We start from the raw sequence: 19,211 nt of genomic DNA, 5'->3' as shown, positions 1-19,211 counted from the left end.
AACTCCACTATCGCCTGCTGCTGCTCGCACAGTCTGGCCAGCATGTGCAAGGTGGAGTGCCACCTTGTGGGCACGTCGCATATGAGGCGGTGAGCGGGAAGACCAAAGTTACGCTGCAGCGCTGACAGGCGAGTAGCAGCAGGGTGAGAACTCAAAAAGCGCGCACAGACGGCCCGCACTTTCTGCAGCAGCTCTGACATATTGGGGCAATTTTTCAGGAATTTCTGCACCACCAAATTCAGCACATGCACCAGGCAAGGGATGTGCGTCAAACTGGCTAGGCCCAGAGCTGCTACGAGATTTCGCCCATTATCGCACACCACCAGGCCGGGCTTGAGGCTCACTGGCACCAACCACTAATCGGTCTGTTGTTCCATACCCATCCACAGCTTCTGCGCGGTGTGGGGTTTGTCCCCCAAACAGATAAGTTTTAAAACTGCCTGATGTCGTTTACCCCTGGCTGTGCTGAAGTTGGTGGTGAAGGTGTTACGCTGACCGGATGAGGAGGCGGTAGAGGATGAGGAAGCAGAGTAGGAGGAGGAAGCAACAGGAGGCAAAGATAAATGACCTGCAATCCTCGGTGGTGTCCGTAGTGAGGTGCACCTTGCCACAGATGGCGTTGCGCAGTGCACACCTGATTTTGTCCCCCACTTGGTTGTGCAGGGAAGGGATGGCTCGCCTGGAAAAGTAGTGGCGGCTGGGCACGACATACTGTGGGACAGCCACCGCCATAAGGTTTTTAAAACTCTCCGGCTCCACCAGACTGACAGCATTTCAAAGGCCATGCTTGTTGACCCAGGTGGTGGCGTTGCTAGCACATCCTCTGTTTGCGGGGTGGCAGGTGCCACTGTCACTCCAGAGGGGGATGAAGAGGCCGAAACTGCAGCAGAAGGAGCCAGAGACCTTTCTTTGTTTTTGAGGTGTCTACTCCACTGCAGCTCGTGCTTTGCACTTAGATGCCTGGTCATGCAGGTTGTGCTCAGGTTTAGAACGTTTATGCCTCGCTTCAGGCTCTGAGTGTCTTGTTGTCAGCAAATTGTCTGAAGAACTGCCACGCCAGGGAACTCCTTGGAGCTGGCTTTGGTGTGCACCCTACTTGCTGTGCTGGTGGCTCTGTGCGACAACCGACTCTTCCTCCGAACTAGACAGGTCACTCGCATGACCATGATTCCATGTGGGGTTGAGGACCTCATCGTCCTTCACATCATCTTCCACCCAGTCTTCACCCCTGCCTTCCTTGTCGATCTGCACACTGCAGAAAGCCACAGCAGTTGTCACCTGTGTTTCTTAATCATCAGAGACATGCTGCGGTGGTCCTCCCATGTACTCATCCTGAAACATAAGTGGTTGGGCACCGATGCAGTCAATCTCTTCTACTTCTGGGGCAGGGCTATGTGGATGGCCCTGGGAAACCCTGCTAGCAGAGTCATCAAAAAGCAGAAGAGACTGCTGCATGACTTGGGGCTCAGACTGTTTGGCTGATTTGCAAGAGGGTGAGGTGAAAGACTGATGGCCATGGGCTGCAGGTGCCAACTCTGATCTTTCAGCAAGGGACTGGGTGGAAGACATTGTGAAGGAACTGGTGGCACTGTGAGCCACCCAATCTACTATTGCCTGTACTTGTTCTGGCCTCACCATTCGTAGAGTCACATTAGGCCCGACCAAATATTGCTAAAAGTTCTGTCGCCTACTCGCACCTGAGGAAGGTGTTTCACTTGTGCGTGTAGCTGGCACAGATTGACCACGTCCTCTCCCTGCAACAGGTGCTCCACCAACGCCAGCAGCAGCACGGCCAGGGCCACGTCCCTTATTTGACGCTCTCCTCATTCTTTGCGTGCACCAACCAAAGAGATGGTTTATGTCAGGCGACAATGTAACTGCCAATAGTCAACAATTAAGTTCACTGACAGTGAGGCAGCGCCGGTGTCATAAAGAGAAAAAATTTCTTGAGGTCACACAACAGTGTGAAAGGCAAATTTTATACAATTACTTCACAGTCACAAATTTTTTTAATTTGTCAACCAACAATGTAACAGCAGTATTGACTGGTTGTATTTGTATGTCAGAAATGCAGCAAAGGCCGCAAATGTAGTATCTAGCACAAATGGGTGTTTTTTTAAAACCAGAATATAACAGCAGTATTTAACGCTTGTATTGGACTGTCAGAAATGCGTGTTTTTTTTAACCTGTTACGGACACAGGGCGTACCTGTACGCCCTGTGTATTTTCGATCACCGCCGTGCCTTGGTACAATGCCCAGGGGGGTCCTGTGACCCCCCCGTGTCAGCGATCGCAGCAAACCGCAGGTCAATTCCGGGTTATTCGGGTCTCTGGTGACCCGATAACCCGGAATAGGACGGTGATCGGTGGTGTGATAATACACCACCAATCACCGTTCTGCGATCCTGAGAGGTGGTACATACGCTCATACAGGTCTGTGGAGCGGCAGAGAGCGGAGCTCGGCTGTTGTGTGAGTTTTTTTGTGCCATCAGGCACACATCAGTGTTTTTGGGAGAGGTAGGGAGAGGTAGGGAGAGGTAGATTAGGCAGGGATAGTGAGGGAGAGTTAGAGAGTTTTTTTTATTTATTGCAGTTATTGCAGTTTAGCACCCAGCTGTGTGACCCTAGACGCCCCCACACACATATTTTTGAGGCGCAAGTGTTTTTTTTTTTGCATGCGCTGACTGTGGCCGGCACTCTTAGCATCCAGCCACTGTTAGCGCATCGCACACCCCACCGCTGATCAGCTTCGTACCGCTGATCAGCGCGTTTGAATCTTTTTATTTTTTTACACTTTTGGGGATTTTGTAATTTTTTTAGTTAGTTTTTTATTTATTTTTTCTGTTAGGTGTAGGGCAAAATCCGTGAACACCCGCCCCCCACACACATGCACACTGAATAAAATTTTCCACGCATGCACACACACGCACGCACACCCACTCCCCTATGGCCCGCCAGACGTTCTCGGCCGAGGAGGCATATGCCCTGCTTGCCTCCGGTGAGGATGAGGATAATCCCACTTTTCTTTTGTCATCCTCCTCATCATCTAGCGATGATGATGAGCCCCCAAGGCGGCGGAGACGCCCACTCTGGGTATTAGCGGGAAACTTGTGTGGGACCTTATGCACCCACTGCTAGATAAAGGTTACCACCTGTACGTGGATAACTTTTATACTAGTATCCCCTTGTTCCAGTCCCTCGCCGCCAGATCCACGTCCGCTTGTGGAACTGTGCGGAAAAATCAACGCAGCCTCCCTACCCACCCCCTCCAGGTACCTATCCCCAGGGATGAGACCCGTGCCCTTACCAGTGGAAACCTGTTGCTGGTCAGATATAAGGACAAGAGGGATGTCCTTGTACTGTCCACAATTCACGGTAACGGCATCACCCCTGTCCCTGTGCGAGGTACCGCGGCAACGGTCCTCAAGCCTGATTGTATCGTCAACTACAATCGGAATATGGGAGGAGTTGATCTCTCTGACCAAGTCCTCAAGCCATATAATGCCATGCACAAAACCCGAGCATGGTACAAAAAAGTTGCGGTCTACTTGGTACAGGTTGTCTTGTACAACTCTTTTGTGCTGTCCCGGAGCGCTGGCAACACAGGGAAATTCCTGCAGTCCTATGAGGCAGTCCTCAAGGCCCTAATCTTTTCTAACCGGGAAAGAGCAAGCCGGAGTACCTCGGGAACTGGAGGCACCTGGATCCCCCCTGGCCAACACTTTCCAGGTGTGGTCCCCCATACTGGAAAGAAGGGATGGTCCCAAAAAAGTGCAGAGTGTGTCACAGGAGGGGGATACGGAAGGACACCACCACTCAGTGTGACACATGCCCCGATCATCCGGGCCTCTGCATTGACGGTTGCTTCAGGGAGTACCACAATTCCATGGAGTACTAAATTTATATTCCCCTTCCCCAATTTTAATTCCATTTAGCCACTGACAATCGGAAAAAAACTATGGTTCTCAGACTTGAGACACTAAAACAAAAAATTTTTTTATTAGGTATTGCCGCGTCTGTAAGAATCTGCTCTATAAAAATACCCCATGACCTAACCCCTCACGGTCAAAAAAATAAAATAAAAACGGTGCCAAAACAGCTATTTTTGGGCAAATTTTCCATTTTAGACCGTTTTTTCCAGTAACAAAGCAAGGGTTAACAGCCAAACAAAACTTTAATATTTAGTACCCTGATTCTGCAGTTTACAGAAACACATCATATGTGGTCGTAAACTGCTGTATGACCAAACGGCAGGGCGCAGAAGGAAAGGAATGCCATATGGTTTCTGGAAGGCAGATTTTTATGGCCTTTTTTTTGGCACCATGTCCCATTTGAAGAACCCCTGATGCACCCCTAGAGTAGAAACTCCATGAAAGTGACCCCATCTAAGAAACTACACCCCTCAAAGTATTCAAAACTGATTTTACAAACTTTATTAACCCTTTAGGTGTTCCTCAACAGTTTATGGCAAATGGAGATGAAATTTCTGAATTTCCATTTTTGGTAACCTTGCCTCACAAGAATGTAATATAGAGCAAACAAAAATCATATGTACCCTAAAAATAGTCTTAACAAAACTGTCACCTTATCCCGTAGTTTCCAAAATGGGGTCACTTTTATGGAGTCTCTACTCTAGGGGTGCATCAGGGGGGCTTAAAATGGGACATGGTGTAAATAAACCAGTCCAGCAAAATCTACCTTCTAAAAACCACACGGCGCACCTTTCCCTCTACGCCCTACCGTGAGCCCGTACAGTAGTTTACGTCCACATATGGGGTGTTTCTGCAAACTACAGAATCAGGGCAATAAATATAGAGTTTTGTTTGGCTGTTAACCCTTGCTTTGTTACTGGAAAAAATGGATTAAAATGGAAAATTTGCCAAAAAAATAGAAATGTAATCTCTTAAACAAAACTCTTGTGGAACACCTAAAGGGTTAACAACGTTTGTAAAATCAGTTTTGAATACCTTGAGGGGTGTAGTTTCTAGAATGGGTGGTTTCTATTATGTAAGCCTCACAAAGTGACTTCAGACCTGAACTGGTCCTTAAAAAGTGGGTTTTTGAAAATGTCAGAAAAACTTCAAGATTTGCTTCTTAACTTCTAAGCCTTGTAACTTCCCCAAAAAATAAAATGTAATTCCCAAAATGATCCAAACATGAAATAGACATATGGGGAATGTAAAGTAATAACTATTTTTGTAGGTATTACTATGTATAATAGAAGTAGAGAAATTGAAACGTGGAAATTTGCTAATTTTTGCAGATTTTTTGTAAATTTGGTATTTTTTTATAAATAAAAATTAATTTTTTTGACTCCATTTTACCAGTTGTAAAGGAGGGATCGGCACTGGTGCTTGATTTGTGATGCAGAATTTAATTTTAGTCACATAATAATTCATAGTGACGCGTTTCAGCACTCAGATGTGCTTTCATCAGACTATGTACAAATATTCTCATGACATGTCTTAAATAACAAACAAAATGCAAAGGAACTGACATCACATCACTGGCTCCTCCCCCTGAAGAGAGACATTATGGATAGGGAAGCTCCGTGAGTCTCCATGCATTACAATGGAAAAAGTCCCATAATTAGTTCCGCTGAAAAGGAAGAAAAAAGGGATTTTAATTATCATATCAGACTGCTTATATTGTATTCACGGTTCAAGCCTCTTGGCTCCATTGTTTGCAAACGATGGGTCCAATACGCTTCCTTTTTCAAAAGTAATCTATTTCGATCACCACCACGGCGGGGTAATGGAACACTTTCAATCACCTGATAACGTAGTTTTGCTATTGTATGCTTTTTCTCATGAAAATGATATGGTACGGGGAGCAATAAATTACCCTTTCTGATGGTAGACTTGTGTTTGCTCAGCCTATCTTTAATACTCATAGAGGTTTCACCCATGTATAATAGTCCACACGGACATTTCAGGATATAAACAACAAATCTGCTATCACACGTGAATACACCTCTTATGGGAATTCTCTCTCCAGAATGTGGGTGAGAAAAATGAGTCCCCCTGATCACGCTTGAGCAGTTAACACAATCCAGGCACGGAAATGTGCCCTGTCTGGGAGAGGACAACACACTCTGTCTCAATTCTCGCTTGTTACTGCCAATGTCGGCCCTGACTATCTTATCTTTAATATTGTCAGCCCTTTTGAAACATAACATGGGAGGTCTCTAGAATTCCTCAATCTGAGGATATGATTTTGAAATGGTATGCCAATGTCTATTAACAATACCCCTTAATTGTTGGGTCAATGGGTGGTATTTAACCACCAATGGAATGCATGGTTGCTTCTCTGCCTTGATTTTTTGTGGAGTATCTATCTTATTCCTTTGTTCCTGTAAAAGTTGCCTAGGGTAACCTCTGGCTGAAAATTTACTTGTCATTTCTTGTAACCTAGTTTCACGGACCTCCGGACTGCTAACAATTTTCCTAACCCGCTGATATTGGGAAAAAGGGATAGATTTCTTTGTAGAGACCGAGTGACTGCTGGAAAATGCAAGTAAGGCAGAGAAGCAACCATGCATTCCATTGGTGGTTAAATACCACCCATTGACCCAACAATTAAGGGGTATTGTTAATAGACATTGGCATACCATTTCAAAATCATATCCTCAGATTGAGGAATTCTAGAGACCTCCCATGTTATGTTTCAAAAGGGCTGACAATATTAAAGATAAGATAGTCAGGGCCGACATTGGCAGTAACAAGCGAGAATTGAGACAGAGTGTGTTGTCCTCTCCCAGACAGGGCACATTTCCGTGCCTGGATTGTGTTAACTGCTCAAGCGTGATCAGGGGGACTCATTTTTCTCACCCACATTCTGGAGAGAGAATTCCCATAAGAGGTGTATTCACGTGTGATAGCAGATTTGTTGTTTATATCCTGAAATGTCCGTGTGGACTATTATACATGGGTGAAACCTCTATGAGTATTAAAGATAGGCTGAGCAAACACAAGTCTACCATCAGAAAGGGTAATTTATTTCTCCCCATACCATGACATTTTCATGAGAAAAAGCATACAATAGCAAAACTACGTTATCAGGTGATTGAAAGTGTTCCATTACCCCGCCGTGGTGGTGATCGAAATAGATTACTTTTGAAAAAGGAAGTGTATTGGACCCATCGTTTGCAAACAATGGAGCCAAGAGGCTTGAACCGTGAATACAATATAAGCAGTCTGATCTGATAATTAAAATCCCTTTTTTCTTCCTTTTCAGCGGAACTAATTATGGGACTTTTTCCATTGTAATGCATGGAGACTCACGGAGCTTCCCTATCCATTAATGTATCTCTTCAGGGGGAGGAGCCAGTGATGTGATGTCAGTTCCTTTGCATTTTGTTTGTTATTTAAGACATGTCATGAGGATATTTGTACATAGTCTGATGAAAGCACATCTGAGTGCTGAAACGCGTCACTGTGAATTAATATGTGACTGAAATTAAATTCTGCATCAAAAATCAAGCGCGAGTGCCGGTCCCTCCTTTACAGCTGTATCATTGGGATGCCTGCCCGCTGACACGTGCACCGCCGAACTACAAGGAGCAGTGCCGGCCATCTCATTCTCCATTTTACCAGTGTCATGAAGTACAATATGTGACTAAAAAACAATGTCAGAATAAAGTTATCACCACATAAAGTGACACTGGTCAGATTTTAAAAAAATGGCCTGGTCCTTAAGGTGTTAAAACCACAATATAACAGCAGTATTTAACGCTTGTATTGGACTGTCAGAAATGCAGCAAAGGCCGTAAATGTAGTATCTAGCACAAAATGGGTGTTTTTTTTAAACCACAATATAACAGCAGTATTTAAAGGGTTTCTACCACTTCGTTTCACATATTTAGGTGTCAGACACTAGCGATCCGCTAGTGTCTGCTCTAACAAACCATCCTAATATAATAGGTTTTGGGGCAGCCGTTTCGCTAAAAAAAGAACTTATATCTATATGCTAATGAGCCTCTAGGTGCTATGGGGGCGTCATTAGCACCTAGAGGCTCCGTCTACCTTCACAAACTGCCGCCGCCCAGCGTGTCCCTCCAGCCCGCCCATCTCCTGCTGAATGCGATCCTCCCTGTGAGCGTATGTATTTGGCGCATGCGCAGTGAATGTCTGACCGCTTCCCTGCACCGACATCTCCACTGCGCCTGTTCCTCGGAGCACTATGATGTCATCGGCGCAGGCGCAGTGGAGATGTCTGTGCAGGGAAGCGGTCAGACATTCACTGCGCATGCGCCGAATACATACGCTCACAGGGAGGATCGCATTCAGCAGGAGATGGGCGGGCTGGAGGGACGCGCTGGGCGGCGGCAGTTTGTGAAGGTAGACGGAGCCTCTAGGTGCTAATGACGCCCCCATAGCACCTAGAGGCTCATTAGCATATAGATATAAGTTCTTTTTTTAGCGAAACGGCTGCCCCAAAACCTATTATATTAGGATGGTTTGTTAGAGCAGACACTAGCGGATCACTAGTGTCTGACAGCTAAATATGTGAAACAAAGTGATAGAAACCCATTAACGCTTGTATTGTACTGTCAGAAATGCAGCAAAGGCCACAAATGTAGTATCTAGCACAACATGGGTGTTTTTTTTAAACCACAATATAACAGCAGTATTTAACGCTTGTATTGGACTGTCAGAAATGCAGCAAAGGCCGCAGGGTACAAAAATGTTGCATTGCACCCACAAAAAAAAATTGCTGTAGATCGCAGAGTTAAAAGTTCTGATATCAGATAGATTCTTTCCTATTCTCTCCCTCACAGCAGCAGCATCCTATTCCTACACTAGTAAGAGCAGAGTGACGTGCGGCGCCACGCCTTTCAAAAAGCGCCATTAAATCTCCGAACGCCGAACTCGAACCCAAACTTTTACTGAAATGTTCAGGTTCGGGGTCAAGAAATCCTAAACTTCGGTACGAACCTGAACTTTACAGTTCGGGTTCGCTCAACCATACTCAGGAGTTGTAGGAGAAAATGTTCCTCCTTCTAAAGTACTGAATTATTGGAGTGTTTTAGGTTTAACCAATCCTCCATATCCTAAGGCCTAGTGCACCAGGCTTAGGAAAGATATTTTCTACCTGTTTCTAATCATCAAGGTGACATAGCGTAAAGCATAATTAGACCTTGTTGCCCGAAGGGACCCCCGATAATGCTACCCTTCTATCTGCGGGCGTTTTCATTGCATAGTGGTGGGTCGATGGAGTGAAGTCACCCCTGCGCTTTCTTTGGTATTCATGGCCAGAATGTTCCAAAGTTAGTTTGTAATGATCGATCAGTGCACACCTATTGGTTCTCTGGTTATAACTGAGAGGGAAACTGTTATAGGACACCCTACTCTTTTGGGCAGAGAGACTATGCAGCATTTTATTTAGTATTGATATTCTTAGAGCATATATATATATATTTACCGCTACCCAGAACATAAGTCGAGTGCGACTTGCCTCTTAAGTAAGGGGGAAAGTAATGACTCGGAGTGCCATTACTACTTCTTTTGGCGCCTTGCTACCATTTCCTAGATGCTAATTTATATCACCTAATGTATTTCCTATAATGTGCATATTTATTCCTGAAACTGTTATGTTCAAGTGTAATAACCTGGTCCATCAGCAGATGGCGGCAGCAACATTGCCAGTATTAACTTCCCTGGAGAGGAATCTTTTGGTTCCTTCCAGCCCCCTGTAGCTAGAGTGAGGAGTTATAGTTAGTGAGTTACGTCAGTCTAGCCTACCCCCTCCTGGGGAAAGGTTGTGTGTTGGCTAGCAGAGCTCTGCCTGCTCTGCTAGGCCCAGCCTCTGAAGTCTACATGGTTGCTTGTCCACTCCTGGGCTTGCATTGCCTCCTTCCAAGCTGAGCCGAAGCTTGAGGTACTCTAAAGCCAGGACAAGAAGTTCCTAGGATTATAAGTAAGAGACAGACTACAGCTAACTTAAGTTCCAGCAGAAGAGGAAGAGTTTCCTATTCATCCAGCCAAGCATAGCAGAGCTGAGAGAGCTACCACATAGCAGGGCTAAGATTGTTGCAGAGAAGTATTTGCCTGCCAAAATTAAGCCAATACCTGCTGATGACCAATATATCGTTTGGAAGCTGTTTGGATTACCAATTTATGCAAGTAAAAGCAACTGTTCAACGTTACTACAAAGTCTGGACTCAACTTTATTTCTACACTATCCAAGTTAACTACCCTTTTGCACTGCTCTGGACCACATCACGTCTGGGATCCACGGATATCCAGGAAGGAACACTGTGACACGTGTACATAACATCTACAGAGACTGTAGGCCACCCTGCACCACTCTGGCAATCCTACCTCTGGGTACCAACATAACCATCTACAAAGGGAGCCTTGAGCTTCCGCTGCTTAACCGCAGCTGGCGTCGCGTTTACTTGCTCTATAAGAGGGACATATTTTGTAGAAACCTCCCAAGGGGCAAGTGATACCCCAGACGCTGAACCTGTGGGTCCGTTGCAGATGATAGCAACATGACGGCAACCTGACGGCACCCAGTGATTTCACCACATGGGTGGGATTCAGCTTGCTGAAACATAGAAGGAGCCCCATCCCTCTGTCAACCACTTACATGGTGCATTACAGGGCTCCCTCTGTGCTCTGATCCTGGCCGTTGCAGAAGAATATCAGGTAATATACAGCTGAAGTTGCTGGTGATGGCACATCTGCCAGAACTGTATTGTAAAAGCAAACAAATGGAATCTGCAGTAACTCTGCTTATGCCAAGACACACGCAAATCTGGAATACACTAATTACTTAAAATTGCATTACTGCAATTTGAGTTCATTTTTTTGTCTTAGGCCCAGAAGTGGTTAGTCTGTTTAGTATAGTGACCCATCTTTAGGAGGTTACCTTGTTGTTGCAGGTGGGCTCACACAATATTATCCAAAAGGGCACTAAAGCCTATATTAGACAGAAAGATCAGCAAGCGATTGTCAGGAGGGAAGCGCTTGCTCGTTCATTGGGCAATCGGTGGCAGTATTACACTGCAAGATGAATGTTAACCAGCGTTAATGCGAACACTCGTTAGAGATTATCGTCGTAAATCTTATCGGCCAGTGTAATACAGCCCTAAGACCCTCAACTATGGTAGATACTGTACCAGTAAAGCAATCTGAAGTAATTTATGTATTTAGTACTTATGTGTGTCCTGGCACTTGCAGAGTGCTGCCACCTTTTTGTCAGTGTGTGTATGTCAGGGTAAACAAGAAGACTACCTTTTTCATGCAGTAGTGTCCCAGGATGTCAGCTAGATTGATTTAGGCGAATTCGAGTCCTTCTCTGCTGATGTCTTTATTAAACTACACTGATGCATCCCTGATGGATAAATTAACGTCTGGCCATTGGTATCCAATCATGTCTCACACTCTACTGGAAGAAATTCACTCACGGATGTCTCTGCAGACTAATGCAGACTAAGGGGTTATTCACATGAATGTTTTCCATGTTACTCGTGTGTTGTGGCCCAACTGTGGGTTTAACTGACCCGATCTCACAGCATCATAGGGATTTATGATGCTGTTAGTTGGGGTCTTTATAGAGTCAGACTGGGGTTCCTTTGGCCCACCAGAGAAAATTATTCCCAGAGCCCAATTATTTAAAGAAATAGACCCTAGTTGCAATTTATTGTTTCCAAAGGTAGGTCCAAATAGTTTTTATTTTGACCTTTGGGCCCACTATGGTATCAGAATCTGCACCCACTGCAGGATCCTCTGGTGGGCCAGTCTGATGGTGGGTCTATTAGGTCTTCAGTTGAGCCATGACCCACACAAATAATATGGATGTATAATAACAGTGACCGGCTGAGCGGGTAGTCCAGCCATTTATGACGTGTCAAGCCCAAGAAGAGAAAGTGGGAGCTGGGACTGTAGCAGTGAACAAACAGCAGGAGCAGGAGATTGGTAAGGTAAGTACTAACTGTTTAGTATTTTACTCCACGCTGAACCAATTTTAAATTAAAATTATGTTGCCAGAATACACCTAATGTCTACAAGAACATTAACAATAGAGTATGTTCTGCATACAGTACCTTGAAAAGGTATTCATCCCATTTGAACTTTTCTACATTTTTTCCACGTTACTCCTACAAACTTAAATATATTTTATTGGGATTTTATGTGATAGAGCAACACAAAGTAACAAGTATGTGAGAAGTGAAAAGAAAGTGATACATGGTTTTCAAATTTTTTAATAAATACAAATCTGGAAAGTGTGGTGTGCATTTGTATTCAGCCCCCCTGAGTCAATACTTGGAGGCCGCCCTTTTCCTGCAATTACAGCTACAAGTCTTTTGGGGTATGTCTCTACCAGCTTTGCACATTTAGAGGCGGAAATCTTTGCCCATTCTTCTTTGTAAAATAATTCAAGCTCAGTCAGATTTTATGGAGAACATCTGTTAATAGCAATTCTCAAGTCTTGCCACAGATTCTCAATAGGATTTAGGTCTGGACTTTGGCTGGGCCATTATAGCACTTGAATATGCTTGGATCTAGACCATTCTATTGTAGCTCTGGCTGGATATTTACGGTCGTTGTACTGCTGGAAGGTGAACCTCCACCCCAGTCTCAAATCTTTTGCAGCCTCCACTGGGTTTTCCTCCAGGATTGCCCTGTATTTAGCTCCATCCAACTTCCCATCAACATCTTCCCTGTCCCTGCTAAATAAATGCACCCTCACAGCATGATGCTGCTACCACCATGCTTCACGGCGGGGATGGTGTGTTCAGACTGATGTGCAGTATTAGTTTTCCACCAATCATAGTGTTTTGCACACAGGCCAAAAAGTTCAACTTTGGTCTCATCTGACCGGAGCACCTTCTTCCACATGTTTCCTGTGTCCCCTACATGGGGGACAAGTCGACTTTTTAAACACCATTGGTATGGGCTGGATGTGGGTAAGGCTATCTGCCCCAGGATATTTATAATCATTTACATCATTTTTCGCATGTAAAGGATGACTGAAATCTACGCCGATTTCAATCAGGCGAATGGACTGCTTGCCTCATCATAAACTAAAGGGAACCTGTCACGTTGAATATGGTGTCTAAGCTGCAAGCAGGGTGTTATAGAGCAGGAGGAGCTGAGCAGATTGATATACAGTTTTATGGGAAATGATTCAGTATAACTTGCATTTTATACATTTAAATCTCAGCTTATTCTGGGCTTTGAAGTCCAGGAGGCAGCCCTATCAGTGATTGACAGCCTTCCCTCTATGACTGTGTATACAGAGATAGCTGTCAATCACTGATAGGACCGTCTCCTGGACTTCAAAGACCAGAAAGACCAGGAAATTAAACATACTGTATATAATACAAGTTATACTAAATCTTTTCACATAAAACTATATGTCAATCTGCTCAGCTCCTCCTGCTCTATAACATGCTTCATGTGAATTATTTAGCATTTTCATGGTGACAGGTTCCCTTTAAGGGTGGTGATATCGTAGCACACACCAGTCTTCATAAATCTCCCCCATTGTCTAACTATTTACCAACTCTTGGTTGGCTTACATTGAGACAGATTTTTCCACTAGAATTGTGGTGCATTTTTGGCATAAAACATTGGCAATTAGACCATGACCTATTGTTGCAAAGCTCTGTCCCATCCTGCTAAGCTCTGCCTCTTTTTGAGCAAGTCGGAAAACAGTGTAGAAACCCTAATTTTGTCAATTTGAACCACTTTTCAGACAGATTCTAGGTGCAGACAACCTTATTAAATTGGACTGAAGGGGTGTATTCTAAAACCTCTGCTTAGACGCAAAACTGGTTTAAAGTAGAACTGTCTTTGTTGTCCATAGAAACTAATCAGATTCCACCTTCCATTTTTCAGAGCTTCTTTGGAAAATGAAAGGCGGAATCTAATTGGTTGCTATGGGCACCTAAGCCAGTTTTACTTTACACCAGTTTGATAAATCTCCCCCACAGAGTGCTTGTCCTGCCTTTGCTCATAGCTATTGAAGCATGTGCAATGTTCAGAGAAAAAACCTCCGGAGAGATAAAATTGACATTTCTATCAACATGAGTTATTCAGCATTGTGTGTAATTGCTGGCACCTTTTTAATTGTCTAGACTGTTGAAGACTGATCTTTTATAATATTTTTGGATGTTCTTTATCACATTATTTATCAGCAAGAAGGCTGGCGGTACATTACAGACTCCCATGAATTTTTTTACAGGACTGCGGTCTATCTATTAAGCTATGACAAGCTGAGTGAAGGCCAATTTAGCATTCATTACAGCTCACATAGCAACCTGTACCCAGCTTTCCTGGAACAAGAGGCAATCAAGGAACATCAATTTGTCTATTTAATCTCCTGACAGCGAAGGGGATACACAGGTTTAAGTATCATAGGGAACCAGATTTAATCCTATCTTATTACAAGTATCTGATAAGATTTCTTCTGTGTAATATTAACATATTCATGTTGTTTTCCTCATGCAGCATCGCACCCACCGATACCATCTGTTTGCATTAATTTAACCCAAGATGTTTCCCAGAGGCCAGATTTATAACCATGCACATCAGGCTGGAAAATAAGAACACGCAAGAAATATTTAGTGAATGTTCTATTACGGTGACGCATCACCATCTCTTCAAAGGGAATCATGTTTGTTTTAACCTTATCCATATTCTTCCCAAAAAGAGTGCTGCCGTTTTGTCAGCCATCTACGTTTTCGGCCATAAATCTTGGCTTGTCTCTTTCTTCAAACCTTTTGGCTACTCGGGATCTGGACACATGATTCTTGATAGATTTTTTTAAGGATTTTTTTTACATAATTTATATCCTATTTATGGTTTTGGGTGAAATTCTAACCTCAAACCCTGGAATCAGAAGTTCGAGAAGGACATTTGCTCATCACTGCTTCAAAATGACCTGTTTTCTGAAGCAGGAGGCTTCCTGAGTCCAGCAAATTTGGCAAATAAAATAAATCAAAACCCTAAGCTGCCACGCCCGGGCATCCAGACATATGTCAGTGAAATACTATCCGGAGAACATGAAGTCATCAAACTGGTGGCAAGTGACGGGCAAACCAACAATGCCATCAATATGCTCTTACTGAAAACCTGGGGGCCTTTGCTTCTACAATATGGAACATTTGAAAAGATTGTACTGCATGAAGACTTGTAGGACTAGGCAGAAGATTTTAAGTGACAACAGAAATCCAAGACCTTTTTCCAAATTTCAGTTCCTCAGTTCTAGAAATCCATAATAAGGAGAAGACCCAGACCCAACCCATTGTTTTAATGTACTGGATTTTTAGATATCATGAAGTAATTTTGCCAGGTCTTCAACACATTCATCTAGTGTAACAATGGTGATAGTCACATCAGAAAGGCAATAGTCACTCTCTTTAGTGCAGTCTCTCTGCCGCCTCATCCTTGCAGGGAGCTCGCAGAATGCAAGTATATTCACACAATGTCTATTGAAAGCAGAAACTTGTTGCATATTCCACACCAAATTATAACCAGTGGCCGCACAGAATCCACATCCAATTGTTTTCAGTGGGAGGCTGTGCTGCCATTCATGTGGCCACTGTATAACCAAGACCGCGCCATGAAACATGTCCTTTCTTGGCGTGGTCACATCCGTAAACCGCGGTTCCCAATTGAAAACAATAGGTGCCCCATTCTGTGCAGCCAGCGGTGGCTTTTGGAGAACTCTGTCTTGGAAACCTTGAACAGTCAGTAGCTGTAGTATTTTAAGTGTTGAAGGTATTAAAGATAATTTTACATTTAGAGATATCACTCTAAAATAATAGATACAAATTTTAGTTGAGTCGTGTTTCTACACTCTCTCTTTTGGTACAAGTCAATGAAACCAGTGTTACTTTGACTTGCTCCTCTAGAGTCATTAAGTAGAGAAATGGTCTCCATCCCAAACCTCTCCAGTTGTTGACAAACCACAGACTCTGGGCATGCTGGGTTTTAGGGTACAGCCACACATCAGGTTTTCTGATGCAGCTTTAGAAGCCAAAACCAGGAGGGAATTTAAAAAAAGGGGAGAAGTCGTATCTGCCCTTTATACTTTCTTTCCTTTTATGACCAAAACTTCATGTAGTAACCTCACCATTTGGCTGTACCCTTAGTTTCGCAATAGACGATGAGCCACAGGTTTTACACCACTAATGTAGAACTTAGACCACTGCCAGCTTTTTTTTTAAACTTGTCAATCGAATCTGTATTGAGAAAAGCAGGGTGATATTTTATTGTGTTTCTATAACCATTGGAAAAAAGTAAAGAAATTCTAACAAAGCCATTAAAAAAGTATTAGCCAGTCTTGGAAACAGGTTTCATAATTTGCAGTTCATGTTCTTGGATATATCCCTTTAAAATCGTCCAGATGAAATTGGCTGTTTTTATATATTTTTTTTAAATATATTTTGTTTTTGTTTTTTTTATTTTTTATGCAGAGCCTCATGCAATTATAGCGCATGCTAGTGGTGCTGTTCAGAACTACAACAAGAGCCTAAAAGTAAAAAGGTAAATGGTCCTCATTTTTCTTTAGATATACAAAGATTATGCCAAAAAAAATAAAAATAAGTAAAAGAAACATTGAACAGCATATCACTTTTACAAACTAAATTGTGCTATATAGTGGTAAAAAAACATCTTGGTAAGAATGGCACTGGATCTGTTCTAGTTCTTCTCATTCTGATAACCAGAGAGTGTGGCTGGCCGCCTGCAGGATCTGCTCTGGTACCCAGTAGCACCAGTGAGGAAGCCTCTGAACTCTCTTCCTGTCCACTTCCTTCACGCAGTCCAAATGGTGGAGGACTCCAGTGGCTCCAATTAGGATGCTGGAGAAATCTCCCTGCTCCAGATTCTGGGGCTTGGAGGAACCCCCTAGGCCATACTGTATGTACTTGCCCCACTAATACTGGCAGAGTCCACAGTCCCGCTTAAGACTCCTCTTCCCCGGTAGAAACAGTCACTCGCATTGCTACTGGCACATGGTCTGTAAGTCCAGCTAGTTGTGTAATAAAACTGTATTCTTCAATGTCCTAAAATAAGAGTAAAGTGTTACTTTTCTGTAGACCTCCATATAGCATTGTAAGCAAGATAACTTTCTATGCAAGCCAAAAGTAAATCAGTCATCGTAATAATAGTAAATTATGTACTGTACATAATATGATGATATAGGTGCTTGATTTTTTCCTTTGCCACTTTGGGGGACCATACGACTGGGGAAAGTAACATTATTACTATTGGGAGCACAATATGGGGCATTATTACTACTAGGCACACTATGGGAGCTTTATTACTACTGAGAGGCACTATCAGGGGTCAACTGGCCATAGTACCTACTGGGAAATTTCCCGGTGGGCTGGTGCGTAGGGGGCTGCCCAAGCCCTCTTTGGTGTCACAGGCTGGGTATGTAATAATCTGGTGCTCTCAGCAGTAGTTAACTCTGGGAGCATCTGGTACTTATATACCTATCCGGTGGTTGCAAATGCCCTCCTGCATTCAATTGCATGGCTGTTCACAGGATGGTGATACAGGTGAATACTGCCCATGGCTCCATGCCCTGCTGTTTTCTTGCCCACTTGGGCAGCATACTACCTGGGCACCATAGGGATCATTACAAGGGGGAGTCCAGCCAGCATGCTTAAGATAGGGTTGGCTTGGTGCTGTGGCCCACATCTCACCTCCTAAACTCCCTGTTCCATATCTTAATTAGAGACAATTGGAGGTGAAGAAGGAGGACAGAACTTGGCAACTGGTGCTGGCCAACAGAGGTACAAGTTTCTGGGGCAATATACTGTGCTGCACTATGGTATTGCTGACCCTGCCTACTTGTGTTGGCTGAAGTTACTATAGTCTGAATATTATTACTACTATGGCAATATGGAAGCATTATTAATACTGGGGACACTATGGAGGGCTTTACTACTAATGGGGCACTCTGGGGAGCATTATTACTATTGGGAGTACTGTAGGGGACACTATTACTAATGTTGGCACCCTGGGAGATAATTATTACAATAGGTGGGACTTTTGGAAACAGTGTTACTATGGGAGTGAACCTTAGCACAATATTAGCTTGGCACCATTTTTTTTTTTTGGGGGGGGGGGGGGGGGGGGGGACACTATGTTTGGGGCACCACTACTGTCAGGGTGGTTATTTGCTATTTGTGTGGCAATAAATATTAAAGGGGGCACAATCTGTGTGGTGCTAGTACTTTCAGGGAAATTATCTGTTTCTACATAAAATATTTGGGAGTATTGGGGAGTACAACAGGCACAGTCTTGGGGTAAGCAGCATGGTAACACTGTGGGGGCCTCAGGTTTTGGATTTTGTGTTGAGATGTTAGGGAAGATAATGGAAAAGTTAATAACCTAAGATGTTTGTGTGACAAACTTTGCAGTGATGAGACTGGAAGAAATCTGCGGTGAATGTAGATGAAGAGGAAAGAGAATGTCTACAATCAGAGGAGATGTCACTGGATGTCATAGGTATGTAATGCTGGATTCTCCTGTACGTTTGCAGCACTGAATGTAATTTAAAAAGTAATACCTATTCATCACGGACCCAAATGTGGTATCTGTCATCTTGGCAGTAAGATTAGTTTTTGTTCTTTATGTCAAATCTGAAGGCCATGCTTGAAACAGTGGTGTTAAAATAGCCTTATTTGGTTAACATTTGTCACTGATCACTTCCTTGGGGGTACTCGTTTGAAACTTCTTGTTACTAGGGGTACTTGGAGTGAAAAGGTTGAGAAACGCTACTAGAGATCCATAGCATTACATGTTCCACTATGTGGGGTACTATATTTTCCCCGTGCTACCAAAAACCTTGGTGTGGCTCTGTGTAAAAACTGGGGCCTGCAGTGGTGCAGTTTGGGCCCTTAGAATATGGATCTGAGCTCCATGAGCCCTTAAATAGTAATAATAGCAATAGCAGCAACACACACATTTAGGCACTTACCACTTTCCATTCCATATTGAGTCCCTCTTCAGCATATAGCATATAATCAATTCTGCGCCCACTCCCCTTCAGTGGAACCTTCCTTGCTTTATGGTTGGGACAATGGTTCTTGCTGGTGGGATATACCAGATATTCCTTCCTGCCTTCTTCATTTTCTAGGACTCTAGAACATAAAAAGGAGTCTCCTGTTACCTATAGGCCTTTTTTCAACATAGCCGCACTGGGGACAAAGATTGCAACCAGGTCTGCACCGACATGAGGCG

The 19,211-nt window shown here is 43.7% G+C and overlaps 1 protein-coding gene across 1 annotated transcript in view; it reads right to left on the bottom strand.

Moving 5' to 3' along the window:
• Positions 1-16,628: 16,628 nt before the first annotated feature.
• Positions 16,629-19,211, bottom strand: part of SMPD3 (sphingomyelin phosphodiesterase 3) — a 69,812-nt gene continuing 67,229 nt past the window's right edge. The window contains exons 6-7 of the mRNA XM_040409726.1: positions 18,949-19,111; positions 16,629-17,023 (exon numbers count right to left, since the gene is read on the bottom strand). Of these exons, the coding sequence (XP_040265660.1) occupies positions 16,922-17,023; positions 18,949-19,111 (265 nt within the window). The 3' untranslated portion in view covers positions 16,629-16,921. The remainder of the gene's footprint in view (positions 17,024-18,948; positions 19,112-19,211) is intronic.

The sequence above is a fragment of the Bufo bufo genome, chromosome 10 (genome assembly GCF_905171765.1).
Source record: "Bufo bufo chromosome 10, aBufBuf1.1, whole genome shotgun sequence".
NCBI lineage: Eukaryota > Metazoa > Chordata > Amphibia > Anura > Bufonidae > Bufo > Bufo bufo.
Note: the sequence above shows the minus strand (reverse complement) of the source record. Positions and strands in the feature narration are given on the sequence as shown.